The following is a 24,139-nucleotide window of genomic DNA, read 5'->3' as shown; positions in this document are numbered from 1 at the left end:
GTGGTTCGCTTGGTTGTCTAGCTTCTGTTAGGTTGCTAGAGTTGAGTCCTAGAATGTTGCTTAGGATTATTGGTTCACTGGGTTATGTCGTTTGGATCATTGGTTTATGATTAGAATTATACTGAATATTATTAATATTGGCTATTTATATTTATTGGATATTGGTAATGTTTTCCGCTGATGATTGTGATTGTGGTTAGGTGGCTAGTGGGTATGGGACCACTAGTTTAGTTTATTATTATATTATATTATATATTTATTATTTATTATTATTATTTATTATTAAAAAAAAAAGGGTCGGTCATTTCAAAAATCAACCAGTTTTTTTTCCGAAAGAAACAAAAAAGTCGAAATGAGTTTGAAGTGTCCGTTCCCTCATATCGGATGTGAAAACTGTGATTGTACGGGCATTACTTGCCAACATCTATATCCAGGTAATGTTTTAAAAGTTTTTGGTTCCGGACATACACAATGATATGGTATAGGATTTTTGTGTTAACAAACAGTTATTATTCCGTTTGTGTATATTATGCAAGTTGTATATAACATGTTCAAAAAAAAAAATCTGAAATATTAGTTAAATTCTTTGTTAATTATAAATTTATAACCAACTATATTAGCTAATTTTTGTTATAAAAAAATATGTCAAAGATTAATACTTTTGCATGTTTCTATAAGAAAATCATTTTGCAGCCCAAGTCAAATCTTTTTTTTAGTTCATATATTTTCTATAGAGAAAAAAAATCTTAAAACATAGCTTCTTTTATTCTTTTAACATTTGGGATTATTGTGTGTAGGGTTGAAAGTGGAGTGGCCAGAACTAAGAGGAGTAAGTGGACTTGAAGCAAAGAGAATAATTGAAAATGATAATCCAAAAGTGACTTGTGTTTTAGTTCCACAAGGTGATGGTGTGCTCCACATCAATTGTTGTAACCGTGTCCTTCTCCGTCTTCCTGCCAATGATTGTCCTAACGGTCCTGTCCTTAATCTTCCTCAAGTCGGATGATACTATTTTCTTACTCTTCTACAAGATGATTAAGTTTGATCTTTTGTTTCAATAATTTGCTAGCTATGTCTTGTTTTGTTTGCCGGTTGTAATCTGGTTGTATCCAGATTGAGTTGTATCGTTTGTTTTTGAATAATAATAATGGAGATATTTTCTTCTACTTTTGCATATTTGAAATTTGATACTACTACTGTTTATAATCTCCAAAACCGTGTAACTGAGCCAAAGGCATCGTTGGATCTCTTCACTTCCGAATGTCATCACTTACTCCCTCTGTTTCTATTAATAAAGAGTGTCATTTTGACACAATGCACACATATTAAGAAAAATATATAAATTTCTATTTTACTCTTTATAAATACACTAAAACAATTTCTCTTTCTAATTAATAAGCTAAAATAATATGGATAAAAATGAGAATTATTATTAAAAACTGCATTAAAAATATAAAATGACACTCTTTTTGTAACAGAAAAATTTGTGTCAAAATGACACTCTTTGTGAAACAGAGGGAGTATAAATTAGTTTTAAAGATGTTATTATAGATGTGAGATTACTAAATACTAGTTGTATTGTATGTCTTAATTACAACCATATCTACTAAAAGAATGTTCGGGGAGACAATTTTTTGGATTTTCTTTGGAAATAGATAAAATATAACATAATACGAATCTCCAAATGAAAGCATTAAATAAATTGAAAATTCTACTTATTATGTAAACCTCAAATTTTTGATTGAAATATCTGATGATCAAATAAAATCAAATACTCCATCCGTTTCAAAATATAGGATGTTTTAGATAAAACACACAGATTAAGAAATAGTTACTTTTAAAAAGTTTAACCAATCATAAACAACACTGCATAAAATAAAATATAAAAGTTGCATAGAAACTTGAAAAACAAAAATATCTCTCCAAACATCCTATATTATGAAACGGAGGGAGTAGTCATTAATATCAGTTAAATATTTGACTTTGACTGATACTATTAAAAGCTTTAGAAATCTAAACTAAAAAATGAAAAATTGATTGGCTATTATACTTAAGGTATATTTCAATCAGTTCTTTCTTTTAAAGTATTTGATTTTGGTCAACGACAATTTAATATATGAGAATTTTCCTAACCCTATCTATGTACTTATATATAAATTGAGTATTGACCAGCTAGCCCAAAATCATTAGAAGAAGAAACTCAAAAAAAGCAGCCATTTTTTTTTCGAAAGAAACAAAAAAGTCGAAATGAGTTTGAAGTGTCCGTTCCCTCATATCGGATGTGAAAACTGTGATTGTACGGGCATTACGTGCCAACATCTATTTCCAGGTACTGTTTTAAAAGTTTTTGGTTTTGGACATACACAATGATATGGTATAAGATTTTTGTGTTAACCAACAGTTATTATTCCGTTTGTGTATATTATGCAAGTTGTATATAACTTGTTCAAAAAAAAAAATCTGAAATATTAGCTAAATCCTTTGTTAATATTATCTTTTTTTTAGTTCATTTATTTTCTATAGAGAAAAAAAAAAATCTCAAAACATAGCTTCTTTTATTCTTTTAACATTTGGGATTATTGTGTGTAGGGTTGAAAGTGGAGTGGCCAGAACTAAGAGGAGTAAGTGGACTTGAAGCAAAGAGAATAATTGAAAATGATAATCCAAAAGTGACTTGTGTTTTAGTTCCACAAGGTGATGGTGTGCTCCACATCAATTGTTGTAACCGTGTCCTTCTCCGTCTTCCTGCTAATGATTGTCCCAACGGTCCTGTCCTTAATCTTCCTCAAGTTGGATGATACTATTTTCTTACTCTTCTACAAGATGATTCAGTTTGATCTTTTGTTTCAATAATTTGCTAGCTATGTCTTGTTTTGTTTGCCGGTTTTAATCTGGTTGTATCCAGATTGAGTTGTATCGTTTGCTTTTGAATAGTAATAATGGAGATATTTTCTTCTACTTTTGCATATTTGAAATTTGATACTACTACTATTTATAATTTCCAAAACCGTGTAACTGAGCCAAAGGCATCGTTGGATCTCTTCACTTCCGTATTCACTAATAAATGTCATCACTTACTCCCTCTATTTCTATTAATAAAGAGTGTCATTTTGACATAATGCATACATATTAAAAAAAATATATAAATTTCTATTTTACTCTTTATAAATACACTAAAACAATTTCTCTTTCTAATTAATAAGCTAAAATAATAGGGATAAAAATGAGAATTATTATTAAAAACTGCATTAAAAATAAAAAATGACACTCTTTTTTGTAACAAAAAAATTTGTGTAAAAATGACACTCTTTGTGAAACAGAGGGAGTATAAATTAGTTTTAAAGATGTTATTTTAGATGTGAGATTACTAAATAATAGTTGTATTGTATGTCTTAATTACAACCATATCTACTAAAAGAATATTCGGGGAGACAATGTTTTTGGATTTTCTTTGGAGATAGATAAAATATAACATAATAAGAATCTCCAAATTAAAGCATATAATAAATTGAAAATTCTACTTATTATGTAAACCTTAAATTTTTGATTGAAATCTCTGATGATCAAATTTATATATTTTTCTTTATAATCTCCGAAACCGTGTAACTGAGCCAAATGCATCGTTGGATCTCTTCACTTCCGAATGTCATCACTTACTCCCTCTGTTTCTATTAATAAAGAGTGTCATTTTGACACAATGCACACATATTAAGAAAAATATATAAATTTCTATTTTACTCTTTATAAATACACTAAAACAATTTCTCTTTCTAATTAATAAGCTAAAATAATAGGGATAAAAATGAGAATTATTATTAAAAACTGCATTAAAAATATAAAATGACACTCTTTTTGTAACAAAAAAATTTGTGTCAAAATAACACTCTTTGTGAAACAGAGGGAGTATAAATTAGTTTTAAAGATGTTATTATAGATGTGAGATTACTAAATACTTGTTGTATTGTATGTCTTAATTACAACCATATCTACTATTAGAATGTTCGGGGAGACAATGTTTTTGGATTTTCTTTGGAAATAGATAAAATATAACATAATAAGAATCTCCAAATTAAAGCATTAAATAAATTGAAAATTCTACTTATTATGTAAACCTCAAATTTTTGATTGAAATCTCTGATGATCAAATAAAATCAAATACTCCCTCCGTTTCAAAATATAGGATGTTTTAGATAAAACACGCAGATTAAGAAATAGTTACTTTTAAAAAGTTTAACTAATCATAAACAACACTGCATAAAATAAAATATAAAAGTAATCTAAAAGTTGCATAGAAACTTGAAAACATCCTATATTATGAAACAAAAATATCTCTCCAAACATCCTATATTATGAAACGGAGGGAGTAGTCATTAATATCAGTTAAACTCAAATATTTGACTTTGACTGATACTATTAAAAGCTTTAGAAATCTAAACTAAAAAATGAAAAATTGATTGGCTATTATACTTAAGGTATATTACAATTAGTTCTTTCTTTTAAAGTTTTTGATTTTGGTCAACGACAATTTAATATATGAGAATTTTCCTAACCCTATCTATGTACTTATATATAAATTGAGTATTGACCAGCTAGCCCAAAATCATAGGAAGAAGAAACTCAACAAAATCAACCAGTTTTTTTTTCGAAAGAAACAAAAAAGTCGAAATGAGTTTGAAGTGTCCGTTCCCTCATATCGGATGTGAAAACTGTGATTGTACAGGCATTACTTGCCAACATCTATTTCCAGGTAATGTTTTAAAAGTTTTTGGTTTCGGACATACACAATGATATGGTATAAGATTTTTGTGTTAACCAACAGTTATTATTCCGTTTGTGTATATTATGCAAGTTGTATATAACATGTTCAAAAAAAAAATCTGAAATATTAGCTAAATCCTTTGTTAATTATAAATTTATAACCAACTATATTAGCTAATTTTTGTTATAAAAAAATATGTCAAAGATTAATACTTTTGCATGTTTTTATAAGAAAATCATTTTGCAGCCAAGTCAAATCTTTTTTTTAGTTCATATATTTTCTAAAGAGAAAAAAAATCTTAAAACATAGCTTCTTTTATTCTTTTAACATTTGGGATTATTGTGTGTAGGGTTGAAAGTGGAGTGGCCAGAACTAAGAGGAGTAAGTGGACTTGAAGCAAAGAGAATAATTGAAAATGATAATCCAAAAGTGACTTGTGTTTTAGTTCCACAAGGTGATGGTGTGCTCCACATCAATTGTTGTAACCGTGTCCTTCTCCGTCTTCCTGCCAATGATTGTCCTAACGGTCCTGTCCTTAATCTTCCTCAAGTCGGATGATACTATTTTCTTACTCTTCTACAAAATGATTCAGTTTGATCTTTTGTTTCAATAATTTGCTAGCTATGTCTTGTTTTGTTTGCCGGTTGTAATCTGGTTGTATCCAGATTGAGTTGTATCGTTTGCTTTTGAATAATAATAATGGAGATATTTTCTTCTACTTTTGCATATTTGAAATTTGATACTACTACTGTTTATAATCTCCAAAACCGTGTAACTGAGCCAAAGGCATCGTTGGATCTCTTCACTTCCGAATGTCATCACTTACTCCCTCTGTTTCTATTAATAAAGAGTGTCATTTTGACACAATGCACACATATTAAGAAAAATATATAAATTTCCATTTTACTCTTTATAAATACACTAAAACAATTTCTCTTTCTAATTAATAAGCTAAAATAATATGGATAAAAATGAGAATTATTATTAAAAACTGCATTAAAAATATAAAATGACACTCTTTTTGTAACAGAAAAATTTGTGTCAAAATGACACTCTTTGTGAAACAGAGGGAGTATAAATTAGTTTTAAAGATGTTATTATAGATGTGAGATTACTAAATACTTGTTGTATTGTATGTCTTAATTACAACCATATCTACTATTAGAATGTTCGGGGAGACAATGTTTTTGGATTTTCTTTGGAAATAGATAAAATATAACATAATAAGAATCTCCAAATTAAAGCATTAAATAAATTGAAAATTCTACTTATTATGTAAACCTCAAATTTTTGATTGAAATCTCTGATGATCAAATAAAATCAAATACTCCCTCCGTTTCAAAATATAGGATGTTTTAGATAAAACACGCAGATTAAGAAATAGTTACTTTTAAAAAGTTTAACTAATCATAAACAACACTGCATAAAATAAAATATAAAAGTAATCTAAAAGTTGCATAGAAACTTGAAAACATCCTATATTATGAAACAAAAATATCTCTCCAAACATCCTATATTATGAAACGGAGGGAGTAGTCATTAATATCAGTTAAACTCAAATATTTGACTTTGACTGATACTATTAAAAGCTTTAGAAATCTAAACTAAAAAATGAAAAATTGATTGGCTATTATACTTAAGGTATATTACAATTAGTTCTTTCTTTTAAAGTTTTTGATTTTGGTCAACGACAATTTAATATATGAGAATTTTCCTAACCCTATCTATGTACTTATATATAAATTGAGTATTGACCAGCTAGCCCAAAATCATAGGAAGAAGAAACTCAACAAAATCAACCAGTTTTTTTTTCGAAAGAAACAAAAAAGTCGAAATGAGTTTGAAGTGTCCGTTCCCTCATATCGGATGTGAAAACTGTGATTGTACAGGCATTACTTGCCAACATCTATTTCCAGGTAATGTTTTAAAAGTTTTTGGTTTCGGACATACACAATGATATGGTATAAGATTTTTGTGTTAACCAACAGTTATTATTCCGTTTGTGTATATTATGCAAGTTGTATATAACATGTTCAAAAAAAAAATCTGAAATATTAGCTAAATCCTTTGTTAATTATAAATTTATAACCAACTATATTAGCTAATTTTTGTTATAAAAAAATATGTCAAAGATTAATACTTTTGCATGTTTTTATAAGAAAATCATTTTGCAGCCAAGTCAAATCTTTTTTTTAGTTCATATATTTTCTAAAGAGAAAAAAAATCTTAAAACATAGCTTCTTTTATTCTTTTAACATTTGGGATTATTGTGTGTAGGGTTGAAAGTGGAGTGGCCAGAACTAAGAGGAGTAAGTGGACTTGAAGCAAAGAGAATAATTGAAAATGATAATCCAAAAGTGACTTGTGTTTTAGTTCCACAAGGTGATGGTGTGCTCCACATCAATTGTTGTAACCGTGTCCTTCTCCGTCTTCCTGCCAATGATTGTCCTAACGGTCCTGTCCTTAATCTTCCTCAAGTCGGATGATACTATTTTCTTACTCTTCTACAAAATGATTCAGTTTGATCTTTTGTTTCAATAATTTGCTAGCTATGTCTTGTTTTGTTTGCCGGTTGTAATCTGGTTGTATCCAGATTGAGTTGTATCGTTTGCTTTTGAATAATAATAATGGAGATATTTTCTTCTACTTTTGCATATTTGAAATTTGATACTACTACTGTTTATAATCTCCAAAACCGTGTAACTGAGCCAAAGGCATCGTTGGATCTCTTCACTTCCGAATGTCATCACTTACTCCCTCTGTTTCTATTAATAAAGAGTGTCATTTTGACACAATGCACACATATTAAGAAAAATATATAAATTTCTATTTTACTCTTTATAAATACACTAAAACAATTTCTCTTTCTAATTAATAAGCTAAAATAATAGGGATAAAAATGAGAATTATTATTAAAAACTGCATTAAAAATAAAAAATGACACTCTTTTTTGTAACAAAAAAATTTGTGTAAAAATGACACTCTTTGTGAAACAGAGGGAGTATAAATTAGTTTTAAAGATGTTATTTTAGATGTGAGATTACTAAATAATAGTTGTATTGTATGTCTTAATTACAACCATATCTACTAAAAGAATATTCGGGGAGACAATGTTTTTGGATTTTCTTTGGAGATAGATAAAATATAACATAATAAGAATCTCCAAATTAAAGCATATAATAAATTGAAAATTCTACTTATTATGTAAACCTTAAATTTTTGATTGAAATCTCTGATGATCAAATTTATATATTTTTCTTTATAATCTCCGAAACCGTGTAACTGAGCCAAATGCATCGTTGGATCTCTTCACTTCCGAATGTCATCACTTACTCCCTCTGTTTCTATTAATAAAGAGTGTTATTTTGACACAATGCACACATATTAAGAAAAATATATATATTTCTATTTTACTCTTTATAAATACACTAAAACAATTTCTCTTTCTAATTAATAAGCTAAAATAATAGAGATAAAAATGAGAATTATTCTTTAAAACTGCATTAAAAATATAAAATGACACTCTTTTTGTAACAAAAAAATTTGTGTCAAAATGACACTCTTTGTGAAACAGAGGGAGTATAAATTAGTTTTAAAGATGTTATTATAGATGTGAGATTACTAAATACTTGTTGTATTGTATGTCTTAATTACAACCATATCTACTATTAGAATGTTCGGGGAGACAATGTTTTTGGATTTTCTTNCCCAAGTCAAATCTTTTTTTTAGTTCATATATTTTCTATAGAGAAAAAAAATCTTAAAACATAGCTTCTTTTATTCTTTTAACATTTGGGATTATGTGTGTAGGGTTGAAAGTGGAGTGGCCATAACTAAGAGGAGTAAGTGGACTTGAAGCAAAGAGAATAATTGAAAATGATAATCCAAAAGTGACTTGTGTTTTAGTTCCACAAGGTGATGATGTGCTCCACATCAATTGTTGTAACCGTGTCCTTCTCCGTCTTCCTGCCAATGATTGTCCTAACGGTCCTGTCCTTAATCTTCCTCAAGTCGGATGATACTATTTTCTTACTCTTCTACAAGATGATTAAGTTTGATCTTTTGTTTCAATAATTTGCTAGCTATGTCTTGTTTTGTTTGCCGGTTGTAATCTGGTTGTATCCAGATTGAGTTGTATCGTTTGCTTTTGAATAATAATAATGGAGATATTTTCTTCTACTTTTGCATATTTGAAATTTGATACTACTACTGTTTATAATCTCCAAAACCGTGTAACTGAGCCAAAGGCATCGTTGGATCTCTTCACTTCCGAATGTCATCACTTACTCCCTCTGTTTCTATTAATAAAGAGTGTCATTTTGACACAATGCACACATATTAAGAAAAATATATAAATTTCTATTTTACTCTTTATAAATACACTAAAACAATTTCTCTTTCTAATTAATAAGCTAAAATAATAGGGATAAAAATGAGAATTATTATTAAAAACTGCATTAAAAATATAAAATGACACTCTTTTTGTAACAAAAAAATTTGTGTCAAAATGACACTCTTTGTGAAACAGAGGGAGTATAAATTAGTTTTAAAGATGTTATTATAGATGTGAGATTACTAAATACTTGTTGTATTGTATGTCTTAATTACAACCATATCTACTATTAGAATGTTCGGGGAGACAATGTTTTTGGATTTTCTTTGGAAATAGATAAAATATAACATAATAAGAATCTCCAAATTAAAGCATTAAATAAATTGAAAATTCTACTTATTATGTAAACCTCAAATTTTTGATTGAAATCTCTGATGATCAAATAAAATCAAATACTCCCTCCGTTTCAAAATATAGGATGTTTTAGATAAAACACGCAGATTAAGAAATAGTTACTTTTAAAAAGTTTAACTAATCATAAACAACACTGCATAAAATAAAATATAAAAGTAATCTAAAAGTTGCATAGAAACTTGAAAACATCCTATATTATGAAACAAAAATATCTCTCCAAACATCCTATATTATGAAACGGAGGGAGTAGTCATTAATATCAGTTAAACTCAAATATTTGACTTTGACTGATACTATTAAAAGCTTTAGAAATCTAAACTAAAAAATGAAAAATTGATTGGCTATTATACTTAAGGTATATTACAATTAGTTCTTTCTTTTAAAGTTTTTGATTTTGGTCAACGACAATTTAATATATGAGAATTTTCCTAACCCTATCTATGTACTTATATATAAATTGAGTATTGACCAGCTAGCCCAAAATCATAGGAAGAAGAAACTCAACAAAATCAACCAGTTTTTTTTTCGAAAGAAACAAAAAAGTCGAAATGAGTTTGAAGTGTCCGTTCCCTCATATCGGATGTGAAAACTGTGATTGTACAGGCATTACTTGCCAACATCTATTTCCAGGTAATGTTTTAAAAGTTTTTGGTTTCGGACATACACAATGATATGGTATAAGATTTTTGTGTTAACCAACAGTTATTATTCCGTTTGTGTATATTATGCAAGTTGTATATAACATGTTCAAAAAAAAAATCTGAAATATTAGCTAAATCCTTTGTTAATTATAAATTTATAACCAACTATATTAGCTAATTTTTGTTATAAAAAAATATGTCAAAGATTAATACTTTTGCATGTTTTTATAAGAAAATCATTTTGCAGCCAAGTCAAATCTTTTTTTTAGTTCATATATTTTCTAAAGAGAAAAAAAATCTTAAAACATAGCTTCTTTTATTCTTTTAACATTTGGGATTATTGTGTGTAGGGTTGAAAGTGGAGTGGCCAGAACTAAGAGGAGTAAGTGGACTTGAAGCAAAGAGAATAATTGAAAATGATAATCCAAAAGTGACTTGTGTTTTAGTTCCACAAGGTGATGGTGTGCTCCACATCAATTGTTGTAACCGTGTCCTTCTCCGTCTTCCTGCCAATGATTGTCCTAACGGTCCTGTCCTTAATCTTCCTCAAGTCGGATGATACTATTTTCTTACTCTTCTACAAGATGATTCAGTTTGATCTTTTGTTTCAATAATTTGCTAGCTATGTCTTGTTTTGTTTGCCGGTTGTAATCTGGTTGTATCCAGATTGAGTTGTATCGTTTGCTTTTGAATAATAATAATGGAGATATTTTCTTCTACTTTTGCATATTTGAAATTTGATACAACTACTGTTTATAATCTCCAAAACCGTGTAACTGAGCCAAAGGCATCGTTGGATCTCTTCCCTTCCGTATTCACTAATAAATGTCATCACTTACTCCCTCTGTTTCTATTAGTAAAGAGTGTCATTTTGACACAATGCACACATATTTAGAAAAATATATAAATTTTTATTTTACTCTTTATAAATACACTAAAACAATTTCTCTTTCTAATTAATAAGCTAAAATAATAGGGATAAAAATGAGAATTATTATTCAAAACTGCATTAAAAATATAATATGACATTCTTTTTGTAACAAAAAAATTTGTGTCAAAATGACACTCTTTGTGAAACAGAGGGAGTATAAATTAGTTTTAAAGATGTTATTATAGATGTGAGATTACTAAATACTTGTTGTATTGTATGTCTTAATTACAACCATATCTACTAAAAGAATGTTCGGGGAGACAATGTTTTTGGATTTTCTTTGGAAATAGATAAAATATAACATAATAAGAATCTCCAAATTAAAGCATTAAATAAATTGAAAATTCTACTTATTATGTAAACCTCAAATTTTTGATTGAAATCTCTGATGATCAAATAAAATCAAATACTCCCTCCGTTTCAAAATATAGGATGTTTTAGATAAAACACGCAGATTAAGAAATAGTTACTTTTAAAAAGTTTAACTAATCATAAACAACACTGCATAAAATAAAATATAAAAGTAATCTAAAAGTTGCATAGAAACTTGAAAACATCCTATATTATGAAACAAAAATATCTCTCCAAACATCCTATATTATGAAACGGAGGGAGTAGTCATTAATATCAGTTAAACTCAAATATTTGACTTTGACTGATACTATTAAAAGCTTTAGAAATCTAAACTAAAAAATGAAAAATTGATTGGCTATTATACTTAAGGTATATTACAATTAGTTCTTTCTTTTAAAGTTTTTGATTTTGGTCAACGACAATTTAATATATGAGAATTTTCCTAACCCTATCTATGTACTTATATATAAATTGAGTATTGACCAGCTAGCCCAAAATCATAGGAAGAAGAAACTCAACAAAATCAACCAGTTTTTTTTTCGAAAGAAACAAAAAAGTCGAAATGAGTTTGAAGTGTCCGTTCCCTCATATCGGATGTGAAAACTGTGATTGTACAGGCATTACTTGCCAACATCTATTTCCAGGTAATGTTTTAAAAGTTTTTGGTTTCGGACATACACAATGATATGGTATAAGATTTTTGTGTTAACCAACAGTTATTATTCCGTTTGTGTATATTATGCAAGTTGTATATAACATGTTCAAAAAAAAAATCTGAAATATTAGCTAAATCCTTTGTTAATTATAAATTTATAACCAACTATATTAGCTAATTTTTGTTATAAAAAAATATGTCAAAGATTAATACTTTTGCATGTTTTTATAAGAAAATCATTTTGCAGCCAAGTCAAATCTTTTTTTTAGTTCATATATTTTCTAAAGAGAAAAAAAATCTTAAAACATAGCTTCTTTTATTCTTTTAACATTTGGGATTATTGTGTGTAGGGTTGAAAGTGGAGTGGCCAGAACTAAGAGGAGTAAGTGGACTTGAAGCAAAGAGAATAATTGAAAATGATAATCCAAAAGTGACTTGTGTTTTAGTTCCACAAGGTGATGGTGTGCTCCACATCAATTGTTGTAACCGTGTCCTTCTCCGTCTTCCTGCCAATGATTGTCCTAACGGTCCTGTCCTTAATCTTCCTCAAGTCGGATGATACTATTTTCTTACTCTTCTACAAGATGATTCAGTTTGATCTTTTGTTTCAATAATTTGCTAGCTATGTCTTGTTTTGTTTGCCGGTTGTAATCTGGTTGTATCCAGATTGAGTTGTATCGTTTGCTTTTGAATAATAATAATGGAGATATTTTCTTCTACTTTTACATATTTGAAATTTGATACTACTACTGTTTATAATCTCCGAAACCGTGTAACTGAGCCAAATGCATCGTTGGATCTCTTCACTTCCGAATGTCATCACTTACTCCCTCTGTTTCTATTAATAAAGAGTGTCATTTTGACACAATGCACACATATTAAGAAAAATATATAAATTTCTATTTTACTCTTTATAAATACACTAAAACAATTTCTCTTTCTAATTAATAAGCTAAAATAATAAGGATAAAAATGAGAATTATTATTAAAAACTGCATTAAAAATATAAAATGACACTCTTTTTGTAACAAAAAAATTTGTGTCAAAATGACACTCTTTGTGAAACAGAGGGAGTATAAATTAGTTTTAAAGATGTTATTATAGATGTGAGATTACTAAATACTTGTTGTATTGTATGTCTTAATTACAACCATATCTACTATTAGAATGTTCGGGGAGACAATGTTTTTGGATTTTCTTTGGAAATAGATAAAATATAACATAATAAGAATCTCCAAATTAAAGCATTAAATAAATTGAAAATTCTACTTATTATGTAAACCTCAAATTTTTGATTGAAATCTCTGATGATCAAATAAAATCAAATACTCCCTCCGTTTCAAAATATAGGATGTTTTAGATAAAACACGCAGATTAAGAAATAGTTACTTTTAAAAAGTTTAACTAATCATAAACAACACTGCATAAAATAAAATATAAAAGTAATCTAAAAGTTGCATAGAAACTTGAAAACATCCTATATTATGAAACAAAAATATCTCTCCAAACATCCTATATTATGAAACGGAGGGAGTAGTCATTAATATCAGTTAAACTCAAATATTTGACTTTGACTAACACTATTAAAAGCTTTAGAAATCTAAACTAAAAAATGAAAAATTGATTGGCTATTATACTTAAGGTATATTACAATTAGTTCTTTCTTTTAAAGTTTTTGATTTTGGTCAACGACAATTTAATATATGAGAATTTTCCTACCCTATCTATGTACTTATATATAAATTGAGTATTGACCAGCTAGCCCAAAATCATAAGAAGAAGAAACTCAACAAAATCAACCAGTTTTTTTTTCGAAAGAAACAAAAAAGTCAAAATGAGTTTGAAGTGTCCGTTCCCTCATATCGGATGTGAAAACTGTGATTGTATGGGCATTACTTGCCAGCATCTATTTCCAGGTAATGTTTTAAAATTTTTTGGTTTCGGACATACACAATGATATGGTATAAAATTTTTGTGTTAAACAACAGTTATTATTCCGTTTGTGTATATTATGCAAGTTGTATATAACATGTTCAAAAAAAAAAATCTGAAATATTAGCTAAATCCTTTGTTAATTATAAATTTATAACCAACTATATTAGCTAATTTTTGTTATAAAAAAATATGTCAAAGATTAATACTTTTGCATGTTTTTATAAGAAAATCATTTTGCAGCCCAAGTCAAATCTTTTTTTTAGTTCATATATTTTCTATAGAGAAAAAAAATCTTAAAACATAGCTTCTTTTATTCTTTTAACATTTGGGATTATTGTGTGTAGGGTTGAAAGTGGAGTGGCCAGAACTAAGAGGAGTAAGTGGACTTGAAGCAAAGAGAATAATTGAAAATGATAATCCAAAAGTGACTTGTGTTTTAGTTCCACAAGGTGATGGTGTGCTCCACATCAATTGTTGTAACCGTGTCCTTCTCCGTCTTCCTGCCAATGATTGTCCTAACGGTCCTGTCCTTAATCTTCCTCAAGTCGGATGATACTATTTTCTTACTCTTCTACAAGATGATTCAGTTTGATCTTTTGTTTCAATAATTTGCTAGCTATGTCTTGTTTTGTTTGCCGGTTGTAATCTGGTTGTATCCAGATTGAGTTGTATCGTTTGCTTTTGAATAATAATAATAGAGATATTTTATTCTACTTTTGCATATTTGAAATTTGATACTACTACTGTTTATAATCTCCGAAACCGTGTAACTGAGCAAAAGGCACCGTTGGATCTCTTCACCTCCGTATTCACTAATAAATGTCATCACTTATAAATTAGTTTTAAAGATGTTAATATAGATGTGAGATTACTAAATAATAGTTGTATTGTATGTCTTAATTACAACCATATTTTCCTGTATAGTGATGTATACTAAAAGAATGTTCGGGGAGACAATGTTTGCAATTTTTTGTCATATCAATTTGTTGAGAATTCTACTATATTATATTTTAATTTAAATTTTGGATTTTTAAAATATTTTTAAAATACTTGTTTAAACTCCATTATGTATGAAAATAGATTAGCTAGAATTTCAATTTACAGACATGACCATTTTGATTGTTTCACCGATCAGTATAAGATTCTTGTATTAAAAAAAAAAAGTAAATTGAAATATGAAAAAGTTAAACACTCACCTTTGAGAAGAAAGACAAAAAGAAAACTAATATAATGGAGTTTTTGGATTTTCTTTTGAAAAAGATAAAATATAACATAATAAGAATCTCCAAATTAAAGCATTTAATAAATTGAAAATTCTACTTATTATGTAAACCTCAAATTTTTGACTGAAATCTCTGATGATAAAATAAAATCAAATAGTCATTAATATCATTTACACTCAAAAACTTGACTTTGACTGATATTATTAAAATCTTTAGAAATCTAAACTAAAAAATGAAAAATTGATTGGCTACTATACTTAAGGTATATTACAATTAATTCTTTCTTTTAAAATTTTTGATTTGGGTCAACGACAATTTAATATATGAGAATTTTCCTAACCCTATCTATGTACTTATATATAAATTGAGTATTGACCAGCTAGCCCAAAATCATAAGAAGAAGAAACTCAAAAAAACCAACCAGTTTTTTTTTTGAAAGAAACAAAAAAGTCGAAATGAGTTTGAAGTGTCCGTTCCCTCATATCGGATGTGAAAACTGTGATTGTACGGGTATTACGTGCCAACATCTATTTCCAGGTACTGTTTTAAAAGTTTTTGGTTTCGGACATACACAATGATATGGTATAAGATTTTTGTGTTAACCAACAGTTATTATTCCGTTTGTGTATATTATGCAAGTTGTATATAACATGTTCAAAAAAAAAAATCTGAAATATTAGCGAAATCCTTTGTTAATTATAAATTTATAACCAACTATATTAGCTAATTTTTGTTATAAAAAATATGTCAAAAATTAATACTTTTGCATGTTTCTATAAGAAAATCATTTTGTAGCCCAAATCAAATCTTTTTTTAGTTCATATATTTTCTAAAGAGAAAAAAATCTCAAAACATAACTTCTTTTATTCTTTTAACATTTGGGATTATTGTGTATAGGGTTGAAGGTGGAGTGGCCAGAACTAAGAGGTGTAAGTGGACTTGAAGCAAAGAGAATAATTGAAAATGATAATCCAAAAGTGACTTGTGTTTTAGTTCCACAAGGTGATGGTGTGTTCCACATCAATTGTTGTAACCGTGTCCTTCTCCGTTTTCCTGCCAATGATTGTCCTAACGGTCCTGTCCTTAATCTTCCTCAAGTCGGATGATACTATTTTCTTACTTTTCTACAATATGATTCAGTTTGATATTTTGTTTCAATAATTTGCTAGCTATGTCTTGTTTTGTTTGCCGGTTGTAATCTGGTTGTATCCAGATTGGGTTGTCTCGTTTGTTTTTGAATAATAATAATTGAGATATTTTCTTCTACTTTTGTATGTTTGAAATTTGATACTACTACTCTTTATAATCTCCGAAACCGTGTAACGGACCAAGAACAAATAACTGAGCAATAATTAACCTCAAGGCATCGTTGGATTTCTTCATCTCCGTATTTACTAATACATATCATCACTTATAAATTAGTTTTAAAGATACGCAACCACAACAACAAGTTCTTAATTTACTATATAATAACATTTTTTAAATTATGTTAAAAACAGTCCTTAAAATACACAAATATGAATTCTCTTACAAATTACTAACAATTATGAATAACAAAATATCAAAAAATATTATTTCAAATTAACTTCAAATAAAATATTCAGCTTATGGTCTGTCATGGGTTAATACCTAATTACATGTATTTTCTGACCTAGAACCATAAAGCAAGCGAAATTGTCGCAGTCTAGTGCCATGTCAATTTTGATGTGAGATTACTAAATATTGTATGTCTTACAACCATTTTTTATTGTATACTAAAAGAATGTTAGGGGAGGCAATATTTGCAATTTTGTGTAATATCAATTTGTTGGGAATTCTATTTTCTTAAATATTTTGGTTTAACTTTTAGATTTTTAAATATGTTTTTTTTCAGGTCCAGATTTATTATAAATTTATTCTGATCCTATTAGATCATAAGAAGAAGAAACTCAAAACATCAACCAGTTTTCTTTGAAAGAAACAAAAAAAGTCAATGAGTATAAAGTGTCTGTTCCCTCATGTTGCCTGCGGTGGCAGTACGTGCCATCCAGGTACCGTTTTTAAGTTTTTGCTTTCTTATTTTCTGTATATTAACCAACAATTATACTAATCCAATAATTTTTCTGCAATTATGCAATTGTATATAGATTTTTATTATAATAAACAAAAATCTGACTACTGGATTAAACCACCATTTACTATCGGATACAATATAACTCTTTTACTGTTGAAATAAAAGATATATCCATTACAATATATAATTAATCGATTTGATAATCACTTTTCATAAAGTCCTATAATTTATATACTAAACTAGTATTCAACCTGTACTACGTACGGGAAACCTCACTTACTTAGTTACTTTTTGTATTAAGTTTGTATGTCGTATATGTATAATGTGTTATCAGTTCCTTTATTTTTCTGATCATCTATAGTAAGGTGTAATTCGTCATCTTTTGATTATATGGAACTAAATAATTAAAGATAGCTCATGACTGATGTAATAAGATTATCACAGTTCACAAAGTGCGGATAAATACGTCTCTAGCTAGAAACATATGAACGTGTCAACTCAATGTGAAGACGGTGAAAGTTGACACGGACTAAATATAATTTATGTGTCATGACTTGAGCTTTTTGTTGTGTAGAGAAGATTGAAGCTTTATGTTGTGTTAAAAAAATTGAAGGCTAAAAAAAAAAAAAAAAAATTGAAGGCTTTTCCTTCGGCGTAATACCCATGTGATTTTTCTTCAGCTTCCTTTAATGCTTCTTTCGTTTAGCATTCTTGTTTGTAATTTGTCTGCTTCTTAATGCTTCACTTTTGTATCTCAGTGTACCAACTTGGTTCAGTTCCAGTGCCGTGCTTACTTAATAAAAGATGGGGCAATAGCCCTAGGCCACATCCTCGATCATATTTTTTTTAGGCCACATTTGATAAATATATTTATAGATTTATTCAGTTAATTACAATGTTTAAGTGTTTTTAACTACAAATTTGAACTTTATCATCATAATAATTATTCTTTTTGTTATCATCTTTTATAATTCTTAGTATTTGATTCAAAAACTCTATAAATTTTTAGTTTAACACAAATTTTAGGCGATATATTGTTAGTTAAGTTTTCTAAAATTTTACATTACAAAATTTCGCCCCAAGCCTCTAGAATCATTGGCACGGCACTGTTCAGTTCTTTGCATGTTCTGAAATATTAGGTCAATAAAAGGCGCTAGATCATCAGAAATAGACCATGATGAAGATAATTAATACATAGTTCGGCAAGAGCCGGGCAAACTTGTGATTATCACAACTCAACAACAAAAATAATAGCTTTGTATTCTTCTTTTAACTGAAAAAGGACAATAAGAGGAAGATGTTAAGAAAATCAATGAGGTTAATTACAAAAAGAAGACATACGAAGGACTAATAATATTGATTAAAGTCTAAAGCTTTCGAAAAGCTAGGTTAACTCAAAAAATCAAAGTCCGGAATATGTGTAACACTAACGACTAAAAGACATTAATTTTCAGTAAGAAGAAGATGCAGTAAGAAATGATGATTACCATTAATTTACAGAGAAATCAGAAATCCAGTTTCTCATAGCTCTTTGTTGTTGTGTTTTATGGTTCCAAACAACCTGGAAAATAAACTGTTATAATTCATCGTGAAAGACTCAAAATTACTTTTTGTATTAAGTTTGTATGTTATATTTTGGAGTATTTATTTAGTGAAACCCCAAAATATTACTGATCTTCTTAACATTTGGGATTATATAAATTTTCAAAAAAAAAAAAAAAAAAAACATTTGGATTTGGAATTATTGTGTTGAAGGCAGAATGGCCAGAATCATCCCGGGAAAAGGGCCATTTCCGACCTGTACAATGTCAAAAGTGCCAATTTATACCTATACAAACGATTGGTATCAATTTCTACCTATACTCTAAAAAATTCAAATTTCATACCCAATTTTATAAAATAGTGCCAATTTCAAAGTCAACATAAATAAATATTAGTCAACAGCTGACTCAGATGACACGTGTTTGAGGAGGTGGCATCGAGCATCGAAAACGACATCGTTTTGATGCTTTAGTTTCGTTTAAAAAAAAAATGTAACTACCTAGAATCGAACCCTAGTCAATTAATCTTTCTATCAATGCTTTAACCAACTGATCCCACAAAGTTACTCAAAACATTAAGGAACTTTTATGTTTATAACTATATATTTGTGCGATAATCTCTACTTCATCTTCCTTTTTTTTCTTCGCATCGTCAATGGCTGCTGTGTTCTCCATCTAAATCCGCCTCCGTTGGCCCAGTCGCTGATTTTGGTTTATTGTGGTTTTCCAAGATTTGTGGTTTCCGTTTATTGTGGTTTTCCAAGATTTGATTTTTACTTTTTGATTCTTTTAAATTTTGGAGATTCTCTGTTCCTCTCTGATCATCATCATCATCATAAATAGGGTTTCTGTTTTCCAGTCAATTTTGAATGAGGATGCCAAAATTATCAAAACTAGAGAAGTTAGAAAAATTTGATATGTTCGTCTCTCTTAGCAAGCAGAGATCGGTTCAAATACTATGGAGAAGGAAATCAAAGAACCATGGCGGAGCAGCCATCGACAATGCCAACAAAGAAAGGAAGTGGAGGAAGGAGGGAGATCGGTCAATATAGTTATAAACATAATCTTTCCATATTATTTCGAATAAGTTTGTGGGATCAATTGGTTAAAGCTTTGTTTAAAACTCTGATAGGCCAGGGTTCGATTCTACGTTGTTACATTTTTTTTAAAACGAAACTAAAGCATCAAAATGACATCGTTTTTGATGCTCGATGCCACCTCCTCAAACACGTGTCATCTGAGTCAGCTCTTGACTAATATTTGTTGATGTTGACTTTGAAATTGGCACTATTTTATAAAATTGGGTATGAAATTTGAATTTTATAGAGTATAGGTAGAAATTGACACCGATCGTTTGTATAGGTATAAATTGGCACTTTTGACATTGTACAGGTCGGAAATGGCCCTTTTTCCGAATCGTTCCTAAACAGATGGTAAGAGACGCATATGTGGCACTATCTGGTTGGTTATTGTTTTTTAGGAAAAAGAAAAAAAAAATATATATTATTCCCTTTCTCTTCCTCGACTTTCTCTCTCCTTCTTCCTTTTTTTTCTCTCTCTTGGTCGACAGTCGGTGATGGCTAAAACAAACAGAAACGAATCGATTTGCCTCATCCGCCGTCTGGGTCATGAAATTGGACGAGTAATGGCAAATAATCTCTTCTTTCATCCGTCTTGAGCATCATATAAACATACGGTGGTTACTATCTGTGAAGTCGATGAGCCTAATCGGCGATTTTGGGATTCCAAATAGGAGAGTTTGGTGAAACGATGCTCTAATATGCTTTTCCTGGTACTATTCTACCTGTTTTCGTTTGTAGATATTGATGAATTGTGGTTGTTTGATGTGATTAATATTAGGGTTATCTGAATTAGGGTTTGGTGTTAGGATACTTATGGTTCTTCGAATCAATAAGCAGCGTCTTTCTTCGTTCTTAGTCATGATTGAAACGATTTTTGCCATAGTTTCTCTGTTTTTTTTGTTGGAAGATTGTATAAGGTTTGGGTGTGTGTTAAGCTAAAGCTAAAAGCCAAAGCCATCGTTTCTTTGTTTTTGTTAGCAGATTGTAAAAGTTTTGGTTGTGTGTTACTGTCATATTTGAATTGAATTTGATATATATCGATGTTTGAATATGTTCTTGATCACAGTTTGTGTCTGTTATTGATCAATCTTTGTGTCTGTTTCTGTTTCTGTACTTTGAGTACTTCATTTAGTTTGTGTAACATGTTTCTGTAATTAGAGAAGATCAGTTGTACTTGTATGTTTGTGGTCTTGAATGAGTGTATGTGTTCTTGAATGAGTTTATTTTCTTTTAAACCTTGAATCTTGAATCGGAGTTATGTTATGTGATACAATGATTAACTTTGATAGCTTTGAGTTTAACTTTGACTTCTCTGTGAAAGCTTTGTGGTGAGATGATGGTTTGTTGCTTTGCTGCAGATCAAAGGAGACAAAATTGGCTACTGCAGATGGTTTTGTGTTTTATTATGTTTTCGGTTTCAATCAGTTTTGGCAAGTTGACAAGTAAAAGAAGATGGCAAGCTGACATGTAAAAGAAGATGGCAAGCTGACATGTAAAAGAAGGTGGCAGGAAGGACAAGTTAAAGAAGATGGCAAGGCAAGCTGTATCTTTTTTTGATTCATTTTGTTTTATTTGGTTCAGTTTGTTTCAGTATTACAAGTTAAGCAAATTTAAATTTTCAAAATATTCATTATTTCTAAGAAACCTTCTACCTTTTACCATTGGAGGAGGATAAATTTTAGAACAACTTAGGGTATCTAAACTTCTTTTTTTTTTTTTTTCAAAAATTAAACTTAAAATAATGGTAACAGACCATAAGGGTTTCTCACCATTCTAATCTCCGAAACCGTGTAACTGAGGAAGAACGAATTTGGTGTAACTGAGGAAGAACGAATTTGGTCTTCTTCGATATGATGAATGAATCGAGAAGCAAATTAAGCAACACGGTTGGTACGATGCAACTACAAATACCCACGACAAAATTATTTATTAGCTTAACACTTAAAACACATAACAGAGGACATTACATTAGCATCTGTGATTTCATAATGATCCCTTCTAGTCAGTCAGTCAGTCAGTCACCCACTAATTCCATCTTAGTGCCACGGGGCTTCTAACCACGTGTCTTCCATCTGACCACTGGATGCTCCCGAAGCTATTGGTCCCCAAAGGCATAGATGGATTCACAGTGAATTTGACAACATACGATTTCTTCTCATTGACTCTATTGAAATCCAAAACCGCCGGTTCGACCGAAATGTTGACTGCCTTTGCATCAGACAAGACTTTGACCTTGTAAGTCCCAGCTCCTCCCACGCTCGTTACGATGCGCGTGTATGTGTACGCGCCGCCGCCTTCACCTCGTGACTGGTTGAACGTGAGTGCAAACGAAGGGTAGTTAAGGTCTGAGATTATGTATCTCTTGCTTCGATCACAGGCGAAATCACGTCTAGCGACGATCTTTATCTGGGAAGCCGTGTAATTGGACGCGCATAAGAACTGGAGATAGTCCTCGACCGTTAGATCGTAGATAAGCCCTGGATTGAGAGCGGATATAGGTGACACGTGTCCAGCACCGATAGCAAACGGTGTAGTGGGTTCACCGGTGGCGCCGTCGATGATCGGCTTGCCGTCGTTGCCGTTTGTTTGGGCTGTCGTCATAAGAGCCGACCGAACCGCCGCGGGACTCCACTCGGGATGAGCTGCCTTGAGAAGTGCCACCAATCCGCTCACGTGAGGGGACGACATTGAAGTTCCAGACTCAATGCTGAACTCCACGTAGCCTGTGTCGGATTCTGGTTCTGTTGCTCCGGTCCAAGCAGCGAGGATGTTCACACCTGGTGCAATCAGATCAGGTTTCAGAATATCCGGTGTGACTAGATTCGGACCCCGTGAACTAAAGCCCGCAACCACCGGTGAAGGCTTGACACCGACAACAGTTCCTTTGAATACGATCTTGGCCGTTGGGTTCGAGTCCGTCAATACATAGTCCCTGATCTTGTCACCGGATCTTTTGTCCACGGACATGGATGGTAACAAACTGTAAGAAGGAGTGGTCTCTTCCCCCAAAACTAGTGCTGGCATAAATCACCCCCCAAGGCATCGTTGGATATCTCCACCTCCGTATCCACCTCCGTATCTACGAGGACAAGTTTCCCCGTGCGGTTACCACCAAATTGATCATAAACAAGAGGTAATGGTTTATTAGGGAAACCACGGCTGTCTTTGAACAACCCTGAGACGCCGAAGAACTTTTTCCCGTTGCCTAAGGTGATCGTAGCTGGGAAATCACGATCTATGGTGCTAGCGCCTACAGTGATTATCCAAGGAGCAACATTTTGTAAACTAGACTCGCTAGGACCAGAGTTTCCCGCAGAGACAGAGACAACGATGCCTCTCTCCGTGGCGGCTAAAGCTCCGATAGCCAAGTCGTCTTCGTAATAAGCCAATGCGCCAAGCCCGAGCGAGAGGGACAATACATTTACGTTGTCTTGAATCGCCTGATCAATTGCCGCAAGAACATCCGATCCCTTGCAGTCACGAAACCAACAAGCTTTGTAGACGGAGACTCTAGCTTGTGGAGCCATGCCACGAGCTACACCGGAGGCATACCTCAAGAAGTTTGCTCCTTTCACGACTGATCCGACGGCCGTGGAAGAAGTGTGAGTCCCGTGACCATTTCTATCCCTTGGAGACCTAAACTCCTTAGTTCCGCCAATTGGACCCATCTCTGCTTCATAACCCTTCACGAAGAATCTTGCTCCCACAAGCTTCCGGTTACAAAGCAACGCCGTGAAGTTTTGACCTTCTTCACATCTGCCTTTCCAGGATCTCGGCGGCGGACCAAACCCCTTGTCGATGAAGCTTCTGCTCTCCGGCCAGACTCCCGTGTCTATAACCCCAACGACCACGTCGCCGATCGAAGCATTAAGCGGGAAATTCTCTGCACCAGTCACAATGTCGTCAAGGCCCAGGAAAGACGGACTCCTCGTCGTCTTCAGTTTGTAATGTATTTCAGGAGATATCCATAAGACTTCTGGGAGACGACTGAGCAGGTGTACCTCGTCGGTGGTTAACCTTGCGGAGAATCCCCGAAGGGCATGGCTGTAACTGTATATGAATGGAGCGGATGTTGAAATAGACCGAAGGCAATCTTGATACCACACAGCCTTCTCTTTGAATTGGGCTGGCGTCTCCGCCATATGAACTATGAAATTGTGGCGCTCTGCGTAAGTCAGCGGCGATAGCACTAGAACAAACAAAATTGCAGAGAGCAGC

The 24,139-nt window shown here is 31.1% G+C and overlaps 6 protein-coding genes, 1 long non-coding RNA gene and 1 pseudogene across 7 annotated transcripts; 7 read left to right on the top strand and 1 right to left on the bottom strand.

Moving 5' to 3' along the window:
• Positions 4,620-5,456, top strand: LOC104711536 (inhibitor of trypsin and hageman factor-like). Its single transcript, XM_010428235.1, has 2 exons — positions 4,620-4,747; positions 5,109-5,456. The coding sequence occupies exons 1-2, from the start codon at positions 4,666-4,668 to the stop codon at positions 5,315-5,317; spliced, it is 291 nt and encodes a 96-aa protein (XP_010426537.1). The 5' UTR covers positions 4,620-4,665; the 3' UTR covers positions 5,318-5,456.
• On the top strand, positions 6,548-7,384 carry LOC104711535 (inhibitor of trypsin and hageman factor-like). The gene is made up of 2 exons (XM_010428234.1): positions 6,548-6,675; positions 7,037-7,384. The coding sequence occupies exons 1-2, from the start codon at positions 6,594-6,596 to the stop codon at positions 7,243-7,245; spliced, it is 291 nt and encodes a 96-aa protein (XP_010426536.1). The 5' UTR covers positions 6,548-6,593; the 3' UTR covers positions 7,246-7,384.
• Positions 10,009-10,845, top strand: LOC104711534 (inhibitor of trypsin and hageman factor-like). Its single transcript, XM_010428233.1, has 2 exons — positions 10,009-10,136; positions 10,498-10,845. Exons 1-2 carry the CDS (start codon positions 10,055-10,057, stop codon positions 10,704-10,706), a joined length of 291 nt encoding a protein of 96 aa, XP_010426535.1. The 5' UTR covers positions 10,009-10,054; the 3' UTR covers positions 10,707-10,845.
• LOC104711533 (inhibitor of trypsin and hageman factor-like) lies at positions 11,949-12,785 on the top strand. Its single transcript, XM_010428232.1, has 2 exons — positions 11,949-12,076; positions 12,438-12,785. The coding sequence occupies exons 1-2, from the start codon at positions 11,995-11,997 to the stop codon at positions 12,644-12,646; spliced, it is 291 nt and encodes a 96-aa protein (XP_010426534.1). The 5' UTR covers positions 11,949-11,994; the 3' UTR covers positions 12,647-12,785.
• LOC104711532 (inhibitor of trypsin and hageman factor-like) lies at positions 13,879-14,694 on the top strand. Its single transcript, XM_010428231.2, has 2 exons — positions 13,879-14,003; positions 14,367-14,694. Exons 1-2 carry the CDS (start codon positions 13,922-13,924, stop codon positions 14,573-14,575), a joined length of 291 nt encoding a protein of 96 aa, XP_010426533.1. The 5' UTR covers positions 13,879-13,921; the 3' UTR covers positions 14,576-14,694.
• On the top strand, positions 15,654-16,484 carry LOC104711531 (inhibitor of trypsin and hageman factor-like). Its single transcript, XM_010428230.1, has 2 exons — positions 15,654-15,782; positions 16,143-16,484. The coding sequence occupies exons 1-2, from the start codon at positions 15,701-15,703 to the stop codon at positions 16,349-16,351; spliced, it is 291 nt and encodes a 96-aa protein (XP_010426532.1). The 5' UTR covers positions 15,654-15,700; the 3' UTR covers positions 16,352-16,484.
• LOC104711530 lies at positions 20,372-21,617 on the top strand. The gene is made up of 2 exons (XR_755318.2): positions 20,372-20,631; positions 21,280-21,617. It is a non-coding gene; the product is annotated as an uncharacterized LOC104711530 (long non-coding RNA).
• Positions 21,830-24,139, bottom strand: part of LOC104715493 — a 4,022-nt pseudogene continuing 1,712 nt past the window's right edge.

The sequence above is a fragment of the Camelina sativa genome, chromosome 9 (genome assembly GCF_000633955.1).
Source record: "Camelina sativa cultivar DH55 chromosome 9, Cs, whole genome shotgun sequence".
NCBI lineage: Eukaryota > Viridiplantae > Streptophyta > Magnoliopsida > Brassicales > Brassicaceae > Camelina > Camelina sativa.
The sequence above is the reverse complement of the archived record's forward strand: the minus strand, read 5'-3'. Positions and strand labels throughout refer to the sequence as shown.

Bases quoted from the DNA above. Each gene is read 5' to 3' on its own strand.
- LOC104711536 (XM_010428235.1), top strand. From the start codon at position 4,666: ATGAGTTTGAAGTGTCCGTTCCCTCATATCGGATGTGAAAACTGTGAT. The intron at 4,748-5,108 runs GTAATGTTTTAA...TATTGTGTGTAG, and splicing joins TTGCCAACATCTATTTCCAG to GGTTGAAAGTGGAGTGGCCA.
- LOC104711535 (XM_010428234.1), top strand. From the start codon at position 6,594: ATGAGTTTGAAGTGTCCGTTCCCTCATATCGGATGTGAAAACTGTGAT. The intron at 6,676-7,036 runs GTAATGTTTTAA...TATTGTGTGTAG, and splicing joins TTGCCAACATCTATTTCCAG to GGTTGAAAGTGGAGTGGCCA.
- LOC104711534 (XM_010428233.1), top strand. From the start codon at position 10,055: ATGAGTTTGAAGTGTCCGTTCCCTCATATCGGATGTGAAAACTGTGAT. The intron at 10,137-10,497 runs GTAATGTTTTAA...TATTGTGTGTAG, and splicing joins TTGCCAACATCTATTTCCAG to GGTTGAAAGTGGAGTGGCCA.
- LOC104711533 (XM_010428232.1), top strand. From the start codon at position 11,995: ATGAGTTTGAAGTGTCCGTTCCCTCATATCGGATGTGAAAACTGTGAT. The intron at 12,077-12,437 runs GTAATGTTTTAA...TATTGTGTGTAG, and splicing joins TTGCCAACATCTATTTCCAG to GGTTGAAAGTGGAGTGGCCA.
- LOC104711532 (XM_010428231.2), top strand. From the start codon at position 13,922: ATGAGTTTGAAGTGTCCGTTCCCTCATATCGGATGTGAAAACTGTGAT. The intron at 14,004-14,366 runs GTAATGTTTTAA...TATTGTGTGTAG, and splicing joins TTGCCAGCATCTATTTCCAG to GGTTGAAAGTGGAGTGGCCA.
- LOC104711531 (XM_010428230.1), top strand. From the start codon at position 15,701: ATGAGTTTGAAGTGTCCGTTCCCTCATATCGGATGTGAAAACTGTGAT. The intron at 15,783-16,142 runs GTACTGTTTTAA...TATTGTGTATAG, and splicing joins GTGCCAACATCTATTTCCAG to GGTTGAAGGTGGAGTGGCCA.